Source organism: Myxocyprinus asiaticus, chromosome 14, assembly GCF_019703515.2.
Source record: "Myxocyprinus asiaticus isolate MX2 ecotype Aquarium Trade chromosome 14, UBuf_Myxa_2, whole genome shotgun sequence".
In the NCBI taxonomy this organism is placed as follows: Eukaryota; Metazoa; Chordata; class Actinopteri; order Cypriniformes; family Catostomidae; genus Myxocyprinus; species Myxocyprinus asiaticus.
Window position 1 is genome coordinate 870,671 of NC_059357.1, and position 10,105 is coordinate 880,775.

The 10,105-nt window shown below is 41.4% G+C and overlaps 1 protein-coding gene across 1 annotated transcript; it reads left to right on the top strand.

Moving 5' to 3' along the window:
* The first annotated feature begins 407 nt into the window (after nucleotides 1–407).
* LOC127451290 (cdc42 effector protein 1-like) lies at nucleotides 408–9,610 on the top strand. Its single transcript, XM_051715861.1, has 2 exons — nucleotides 408–1,775; nucleotides 8,373–9,610. Exons 1-2 carry the CDS (start codon nucleotides 1,313–1,315, stop codon nucleotides 9,005–9,007), a joined length of 1,098 nt encoding a protein of 365 aa, XP_051571821.1. The 5' UTR covers nucleotides 408–1,312; the 3' UTR covers nucleotides 9,008–9,610.
* Nucleotides 9,611–10,105: the final 495 nt, after the last annotated feature.

Sequence of the window (10,105 nt, forward strand, 5' to 3'; positions counted from 1 at the left end):
CTTGCTCAGGACATTTGTTGTGGTGTGAAAAGAAAAGACTGACTGACAGACGACTAAATGGATTGAGACTGTCCAGTGAAATAAAGAATAAGAGAAGTGAGAGGAAGAGAGAAAAATAATCCAGCTAATCCAGACCAATCTCTGCCGATCAAACCTTCTGCAGCCACTTACAAATCACAGTGGGATTAAACACATGCTTGCTTGCTTCTGATGCGCTTTAGCGGGTTTGTTTTGGGGGCTGTGGACACTAAAGGCCCATGGTGGGCTCCTTAAACACCAAAACAACATATCAGAGGTCAGACAAGTGGACGTCAGGTGGACACACTGTTGGACAGAGCTTCAGGAAAAGCACGGTTCAAACTAACGGTGCTGTAAATATCCCACAGATATACGCTCACAATCCTGGAGCAACAACGTTCTGCTTTTGGTGTGGAAGACGTTTATGTTGTTTTAGAAAAGATATACGCCAGACATTTTGATGGATCAAACTGACGTTTGAAAAAAGCTAAATGAAATGGCTAAACTCTGCCATGTGTAAATCTAATGAACATATCTCTAAACTCGGGTTTTTTGGAGGAATTTGGCGACTTAAAGTTCGGTGAGGTGTTTTGAAGATATTTTGTGGATCACAGCTGAGCGAGAAACCTGTTTATTTTCTATTAGCTAAAACAAGTTGGAGTTATGTGCTCATTAAAAGGTGTTTAAACTCCTTGGAAATCCTATTAGACTTCTTAAATGGGTTATTTATAAATGCTCAGTTGCCGGAGCCGTTCGACGCGCTTGTATCTCTGCAAAAACGGCCATTTAAAAAAACAATAGTGTATTTTTATCTATAAGTACATTTCATGTAATCATCACTGAGGTTGCTGACGCTATTATAATGATGCCCAATTACGTTAGTGTGAATAAACTTAAAATAACAGAGTTCTTGCCAGGATATAAACTTTAAGACTTTGCATATTTCTGGTTTTGCTGCCCAGCAAAAGATTTATTCAGATTTAATCAGATATTTCAGTACGAAAACCCATATATAGTGTTCGCTTCGCTTTCACTGCTATCATATTCGCTCGCACCATTGTTTGAATAAATGCTTTTATATTAAACATTTATGCTGTATTACACTAACATTAAGGCTTTTGGCATTTTCTGATGTGAGTTTTTACAATTTGTGTTCATTAGATTTGAGCACATCATAATATCTTCTGATAAACTGAGACACTTTTTGATGGTTTTTCACCAGTGAATTTTTTCTCTTTTTGTTGTTGCCTTCTGGATCTATTTTAAGGATTATTTTGAATATAATTTTATCGTCATGAGTTTGGGAAAATTGCCTGCGATTAAAGGACTGGTCACCACATCTAACAATAATCGGCGCTTTAAAAGCGACCTGTCAGTGGACATGATCAGCCCACCGCTCGGGGACTTCCGCCACACTATGCACGTTGGCCGCGGCGGAGATGTTTTCGGTGACACCTCATTTTTAAGCAACTACGGCGGTTCAATGAACGACGGAGGGTCGGGGAACCCAGATTCACCATCCGGCTCAAAAACAACACGATTTTTCTCGCGCACACTTCGACACGTACGGAAAAACCCGCCGCCTCGGCTGAGAGGGGGGTCACGTGACTTCACCTCCCCTCCCCCGCCGATCTCACCCATCATTAAAAATGCCATCTCTCTGCCTCAGCTGAACCTGGACACTTCCAGTGGCCACCACATGAGGGCGCTGCTCCCCATCTCCATCAGTTCACCTGCGCAGTCGCTCTGCTCGTACGGTAAGAGCCTGAACACAGACACATAACAGCTACTGAGATGAACTGTTGATCAATAATCAGATCTTTCTTTTGTATGTTTTTAAAGGCCTTTAAATGACATTTTGGGCACACAGCCTACAATTCCTTTAAACCGTTTTTTACACAAACATCTACATCACACACTTGTTTGGGAGTAATGTATATTTGACATATCACATCACGCCACTCACGTGCAGTAAAGACAGCGCTGGGTAGTAACTGATTACATGTAATCTGGATTACGTAATCAGATTACAACACCAAGTACTTTTAATTAGATTGAATTACATTTTAAAATACTCGTAATCAGATTAGGTACTTTTTTATGGATTACATGATTACATATTAATTTATTGATCCTTCTAATTCTTTATTCTAAATCAGCCTACAGCTGATATACATTTGGTAAATTTTTTGAGCGTTGTCAAATTGAGGTGGAACTGCACACACAGACCTGATACTAGCCACCAGCCATAATTACACTGAAGGTGGAATGGTAATCCACACATAAATGCTGAACTGATTGCATTAGTGCGGTAAAGTTAGTTTTAGTTTCGCAAACTGCTTTTGTAACCGGTCCTGCTCGACCCACTCCGAGCAGGATTCAAACCGGCACTAGCCGGTAAGGGAGGTGGGCATGCTAAAGAGGAGGCTTAAGGCTACAGCCTCTAGCATCAGTCACAAGTGCTCCTCTTGAGGCCAGGGTAGTGAGTTTTACACATTCTGCACAGCTATCAAATCCATCCGGGTCACGGCACCACTGTAACTGGTCGTGCTCGACCCACTCTGAGTGGAATTCAAACTGGTGTAAGCCGGTATGGGAGGTGGGCCGCTAACGAGGAGTCTAAATGTCTGTTGCCAGTGCACCTCTTGAGGCCAGGGGAGTTAGGTTTACACATACCGCACAGCTATCATGTCCATCTGGGACACGGCACCACAGTTACCAGTCCTGCTCGACCCGCTCCAAACAGGATTCGCATGGGAGGCGGGTGCGCTAACGAGGAGGCTAAAGACTACAACGCCTAACGTCTGTTGCTAGTGCACCTCTTGAGGCCAGGGGAGTTAGGTTTACACATACCGCACAGCTATCACGTCCATCCGGGTCACGGCACCACTGCAACTGGTCCTGTTCGACCCGCTCTGAGCGGGATTCGAACCGGCATCAGCCGGCATGGGAGGTGGGTGCACTAACGAGGAGGCTAAAGGCTACAGCGCCTAACGTCTGTTGCTAGTGCACCTCTTGAGGCCAGGGGAGTGAGGTTTACACATACCGCACAGCTATCTCACCCCAGATGGCTCCCGTTACACTCACCCCCCTATACCTCACTTCCATCCGGGTCATGGCACCACTGTAACCAGTCCTGCTCAACCCACTCCAAACAGGATTCGCATGGGAGGCGGGTGCGCTAACGAGGAGGCTAAAGGTTACAGCACCTAACGTCTGTTGCTAGTGCACCACTTGAGGCCAGGGGAGTTAGGTTTACACATACCGCACAGCTATCACGTCCATCCGGGTCACGGCACCACTGTAACTGGTCCTGTTCAACCCGCTCTGAGCGGGATTCGAACCGGCATCAGCAGGCATGGGAGGCGGGTGCACTAACGAGGAGGCTAAAGGCTACAGCGCTTAACTTCTGTTGCTAGTGCACCTCTTGAGGCCAGGGGAGTGAGGTTTACACATACCGCACAGCTATCACGCACCAGATGGCTCCCGTTACACTCACCCCCATAAACCTCACTCCCATCCGGGTCATGGCACCACTGTAACCGGTCCTGCTCAACCCGCTCTGAACATGATTTGAACCGCACAGCTATCACGTACAAGCTGGATCCCGTTATACTTTTGTTCTCGGCTTCAAAAATTTACATTTATGTGCTTTTGCGACAATTTTTTTAACTTTTTTTTATAACGTTGATTTACAAAAATAACTAAGTTAATGCCAAATTGTCAGAGTAAGAACATTTTATGTGCCTTTATTACACTCATAAACAGACTCACACAACACACTCAAATAATCATATAAATTCTCATATTTTGATCCATTAAGTATGTTTTCTTTTAATGTATTTACCGGTAAACAGCATTATGTCAAAATGGTACAACTCAAATGCCTGTGACATCAAATAAAAAATAATTAGGTCAGAAGTAATCCAAAAGTAATCAAAAAGTTATCAGATTAGATTACTTTAAAAATGTAATCCAAGAGATTATGTTACTGACTACAATTTTTGTCATGTAATTTGTAATCAGTACCAGATTACATTTCAAAAGTAATCTACCCAGCACTACGTGAAGACATGGTGTTTGACTACATACACTGTGCGGTCTTGCCGTCTCTCGAGGCTGCTCAAAAATCTGCAGTGCCACAGAGCATAACTCGCATAGTTTTCCATTAATTTCGCCCCATATCATTATCAAAGGACGCAGATTATTTATTCTAGCCATCGCTGAATGATATATTGTGTATATGCATCTTTCATAAAGCCTACACAATGTATTTTCAGTTACAAGTATGTCGTTTTGTGGTTTGAGAGCTTGAAGGAAACCTCTTCAAAGATACATACAAAGAAATTGCATAATAACTGTCGCCATTTCTAATCGTTTCATACACAGTTTCATACACTAAACTGCAAACTCATCAACATCACTTTCATTCTTGAAGAAGTACAAAAACCTTTGTAACTTTTGTGTGTATGCGTCCTGTGCAAGGAGCTCTAAAATACTGTCCTATGTTGTGTTACCTGTGCCTTGAGATACCTGTGCCTGAGTAAATGTTACATCACCCCCTTGTGGTCTCCCAAAGCTATTACGACTGACATTCAACAGAAGCCCAACTGAGTGAATTGGAAAGCACGCAAATTAGGCTTCTAATTTAATTTTCGGCTAATTTTATTATATCGATGCCTCAAAAATATATATTGGTAAAATAACGTGCCGATCAATAGTTGATATATCAATATTTTATGTCATGCCTACTGATGACCCATGAATATGAGTAACAACATAAGTACTAGCAAAATGACTCGGGAGATATATTATATATTCTTATATTCACTTTCTTCTGTCCCTTTGGTTATACCACCAAAATTAACATGCAAAGAATGACACGTGTTTGGTGCAGATTCGTTAAAAGAGATGTGACTCATCAAAGAAAATTTCTGCAGAGACAATCAGTTGTCTGAATATATGTGGGAAGGATTTATAGGAAAAGCGCAGTGATATTTGTATGTGTGTTTCATATCTCTGGAATTCTGGAATTTCCCTTGTTCTGGGGAACCAATTCTAAAAGAACTCACTTAAAAACAGCTAAATAAAACAACTAAAAAAAAGAAGAGACACACACACACACACACACACACACACACACACATTCACACACACACTTACACACACACACACACACACACACACATTCACACACACTTACACACACACACACACACACACACACCCAAACCCCACCCCCACACTCACTCTCTCTCTCTCTCTCTCTCACACACACACACACACACACACACTCACACACACACACTTTCTCTCTTTCACACACACACACACACACTCACAAACACACACACACACACACACACTTACACACACACACACACCCAAACTCCACACACTCTCTCTCTCTCTCTTTCTCTCTCACACACACACACACTTACACACACACACCCAAACTCCACCCCCACACACTCTCTCTCTCTCTCTCTCTCTCTCTCTCACACACACACACACACACAGACACACTCTCTCTCTCTCTCTCTCTCTCACACACACACACACACACACACTCTCTCTCTCTCTCTCACACACACACACACACACACACACACACACACACACACACTCTCTCTCTCTCTCTCTCTCTCACACACACATACAACCTCTCTCACACACACACACACACACAGACACACTCTCTCTCTCTCTCTCACACACACACACACACACACACACACACTCTCTCTCTCTCTCTCTCTCTCTCTCTCTCTCTCTCTCACACACACACACACACACACACACTCTCTCTCTCTCACTCTCTCTCACTCTCTCACACACACACACATACAACCTCTCTCACACACACACACACACACACACTCTCTCTCTCTCTCTCTCTCTCTCTCTCACACACACACACACACACACACACTCTCTCTCTCTCTCTCTCTCTCACTCTCTCTCTCTCTCTCTCTCTCACACACACACTCTCTCTCTCTCTCTCTCTCACACATACACACACAGTATAACAACACATAAGGGCAGTGAGTTCACATAAAATAAATGTACAGTATGTGAGACATGGAAACTCAACACTGCACATTTGAGCACTAAGACGTCATACTGCCACCTACTGGACACTGAGCATATTACACGTTTAATAGTAAACCTCATGAAGTTTTATAGAGATCATAACAATATTCCTTCTAACTTTTGTTCAGCAATATTTTAGTGACATGAGCCGAAAAATGGCAAATATCAGATGTGAGCATCTTTTACTGTGCCACTGTTGACACTTTTTAAAACTTCTATATTTAGTTTAAGTGTTACATGCTCACCTGTTTCTAGATCAGTTTGAGTGGTTGGGCACCTGATGAACCTCCATTTACTACTGGCACACCCATCTGTCCACCAATCAGACTGATAAAGTAATCATTATCAGCAGCTGTTGAGATAGTAGCAGATGGAGGACAGACTGCTCATCACACATTTACTCTAATCTCACAAATGTTACTTTTGCCCTTCTCTCTTTGAGGTTACTCTCTTTTTTTTATTATTCTTTTGAGTTGTTTACTCTTAGTTGCTTCAAATCTGGAGTCTTTTTGACTTTTAAGTGGGTGTTGTGGAATCATTTGCTGTTTTGAGTTCATCTTTTGAGTTAAGTTAACGTTTTGTTTTTTATTTCTTTTCACCACATGTTGTGTCCATCTAAGCAAACACAGTACAGTATTATTTTGTCATATCAGTTAAAGGTGCTGTAAGCTGTTTTTTTTCATGGAAATGTATGCAAAAAATGTCCTACTCCCTGAAATATATTACTGAAATAAGTGTTGTAAGATATCTCATCGGTCTCTGTGACAGCTCTAGACTCTGTAAACAACAAACAAAAATGTGTCTGTGGTCTCTGACACTTTCTGCCTGTCAATCATTTTGCGTGTTCTCATAGTATTGCAGTTGCAGTGAATTATTGAGGCTTAATGCCATTTTTATGCCATGTTGTCCATAACAGTTGCCAGTTGAGGGCGCTATTCTGCTGCTGTTGTTTTTAACAACCGTTTCTGTTCTCAATAAAACTCATTTGGTATCTTTGGAGGGTGTGGTTTTGAAAAGAGGGGGTGTGGCTAATCCAGTGGCTCAGTTTGTGTTAGTAGAACAGCTAAAATCGTTTACAGCACCTTTAATATCCACATTTCTCACATTGTTATGAAAAGGCTATTTTTTTTCCAGGTCAAACTGAGTAACCCTGAGAAACATCTTCATTATTCTTGACTCAAATTGTTATTATGTACACATGTATTCAAGGTGGAGAAAGCATTTTAATACCTTTTACCTCATTAATACCTCATAAATTAATTACAATTATTATTATTATTATGGAATGACTATTTGAACTAGGTGTAAATATCATCTGCCACACAGCAGAGCTATTTGCACTCTAATAGTCTGGTAGAAACATAGAAATTAAAGTCAAACTGTGCCCTCAAGTGTCGCTGCCATAGCGTAGTGTGTAAAGACGCTGTGGATGAGTTTTTAGCTACAGTAATGATGGTGTTAATATAGTAACCATGTTAAATTTAGTGTTTACAGTGATTTTCCTACAAATTACCATGGTGATACTATGGTTACTGTAGTAAAACCATGGATAATTTTTGTAAGGTTAGGGTCAGGTTTAGGGGTAGGGGTTTGTGTAGGGTGTATGTAGGACTCTAAATAAACACAATAAACACACTGCAGTGATACTGTATGTTAGTATTTAACAGGAGAGCAAATGGCATTTAACACTGTTTACACTCAGTGCGAAAATGTTTTTTTTGTTGTTGCTATTTAAACTTAGTGTAAATTGGCGCTACTTTATTATTATTATTAATATTATTATTATTTTTGTATTTATTTATTTTATTTTATTTTATTTTATTTTTTCTCCCCAATTTGGAATGCCCAATTCCCAATGCGCTCTAAGTCCTCATGGTGGCGTAGTGACTCGCCTCAATCCGGGTGGCGGAGGACGAATCTCAGTTGCCTCCGCGTCTGAGACCATCAATCTGCGCATCTTATCACGTGGCTTGTTGAGCGCGTTACCGTGGAGACGTAGTGTGTGTGGAGGCTTCACGCTATTCTCCACGGCATCCATGCACAACTCACCACACACCCCACTGAGAGCAAGAACCACATTATAGCAACCACGAGGAGGTTACCACATGTGACTCTACCTTCCCTAGCAACCGGGCCAATTTGGTTGCTTAGGAGACCTGGCTGGAGTCACTCAGCACCAATCTCTACATTCTTGCAATTTTACTAATGCCATAATAAATGAAAAAGCTGCAGCAACATTTTAGTTCTCTCCTCTCCTGCAGGTCTTCATTCTGGTTTTGTAACACTGCCTCGCTTTTCCCGGCTTGATCAAAACCCTGGAGAAACATCTGGAACGCTCTTCACAGACTACAGACGGAGTTCACTGCAGGAGAACAGTGACGTGACGCTGACACGCTCTGATTCGCTCACGTCCTTCAATGTGGACCTCGGCCCCTCCCTCATGAGTGAAGTTCTGCAGTTGATTGACAGCGCCAACAGTCTCTTTAGTAGCAGTAAGAACTGGGAGAGAGAGGAAGAGGAGGAAGAGTCAAGCTCAGTGTTAGAGATGGAGAGCCCATCCATCTCTTCTGCAGAGAGTGTGAGGGTCTCTGTGAGCAGCACGAGGCGCTCTGACACCTCACACAAGACTCAGCAGGAACATGATGATGATGATGACGATGATTGTAAACAGCTGATGACAGATACGTCACTCAGTTGTCCAATCAGAGTTGAGGTGAGTATGGAGCCCAGGAGGTTCCAGCAAGCTGCTAATGTGCTAGCGCGTCACTTTGGAGAAGGCAGCAGTCTCTTAAAGGAGCAGCATCGACCTGAAGAAGAAAAAAACAGACCTTCATCATTCAGCCACATGAGGGTGCCACTCACCTTTCCTGAGACAGAAGAAGAAATCAAAGTGTAAAGTACACAATATTAGAACAGTCACCTAACCAGTCAGATTTGTAAATACACCGTTATCTTAAACTTGCATCAGTTTTGGAGTTTTGACACAACAGATACAAGGACCTGAATGAGACATTTTTCTAAGCACTCTAGAAAGTCATGTTATAGTTAAAGTTCAAAGTCTGCAATTGAACTGTGGAATCAAAGGTAAATATGATGTCTTTTCTGTACATTTGATATTGATGTTTTAGCAGGTGAATTCACATATAAAATAAAGGCCGATTTTACCAGGAGACGCAGCTGAAAATACCCAACCAGGCAAAGGTTTGGACACAATTAAATGAATGTATGATTCTCATGATCTAAGATGAGAGCTGAACCACAAGAGTCTTGAATATAATTGTAAACTAATTATTGCCCAGATTTGTGCCAGAGTTTATTTGCAATTTTCATATGAACATACTGTGCATTTCTATTAAAATGTTTAAGTGTATTTTTTCATGTAAATATTTAATATTGCAATTTTTGTGACCAGTGGGCACATACAGCTCTGGAAAAAATGAAGAGACCACTGCAAATGTTCAGTTTCTCTGGATTTACTATTTATAGGTATGTGTTTGAGTAAAATGAACATTTTTGTTTTATTCTATAAAGTACTGACAACATTTCTCCCAAATTTCAAATAAAAATATTGTCATTTAGAGCATTTATTTGCAGAAAATGACAACTGGTTAAAATAACAGAAAAGATGCCGTGTTTTCAGATCTCGAATAATGGAAAGAAAACAAGTTCATATTCATTTATAAACATCACAATATTAATGTTTTAACTTAGAGTTCAGAAATCAATATTTGGTGGAATAACCCTGATTTTCAATCACAGCTTTCATGTGTCTTGGCATGCTCTCTGCCAGTCTTTCACATTGCTGTTGGGTGACTTTATGCCACTCCTGGTGCAAAAATTCAAGCATCTCGGCTTTGTTTGATGGCTTGTGTCCATCCATCTTCCTCTTGATCACAGAGGTTTTCAATGGGGTTCAGGTCTGGAGATTGGGCTGGTCATGACAGGGTCTTGATCCGGTGGTGCTCCATCCACACCTTGATTGACCTGTCTGTGT

What these genes read in the sequence shown, in the direction of transcription:
- LOC127451290 (XM_051715861.1), top strand. Translation starts at nt 1,313, where the DNA reads ATGAGTTTGGGAAAATTGCCTGCGATTAAAGGACTGGTCACCACATCT. An exon ending in GCAGTCGCTCTGCTCGTACG is followed by an intron (nt 1,776 to 8,372) that starts GTAAGAGCCTGA and finishes CCTCTCCTGCAG; the next exon opens with GTCTTCATTCTGGTTTTGTA.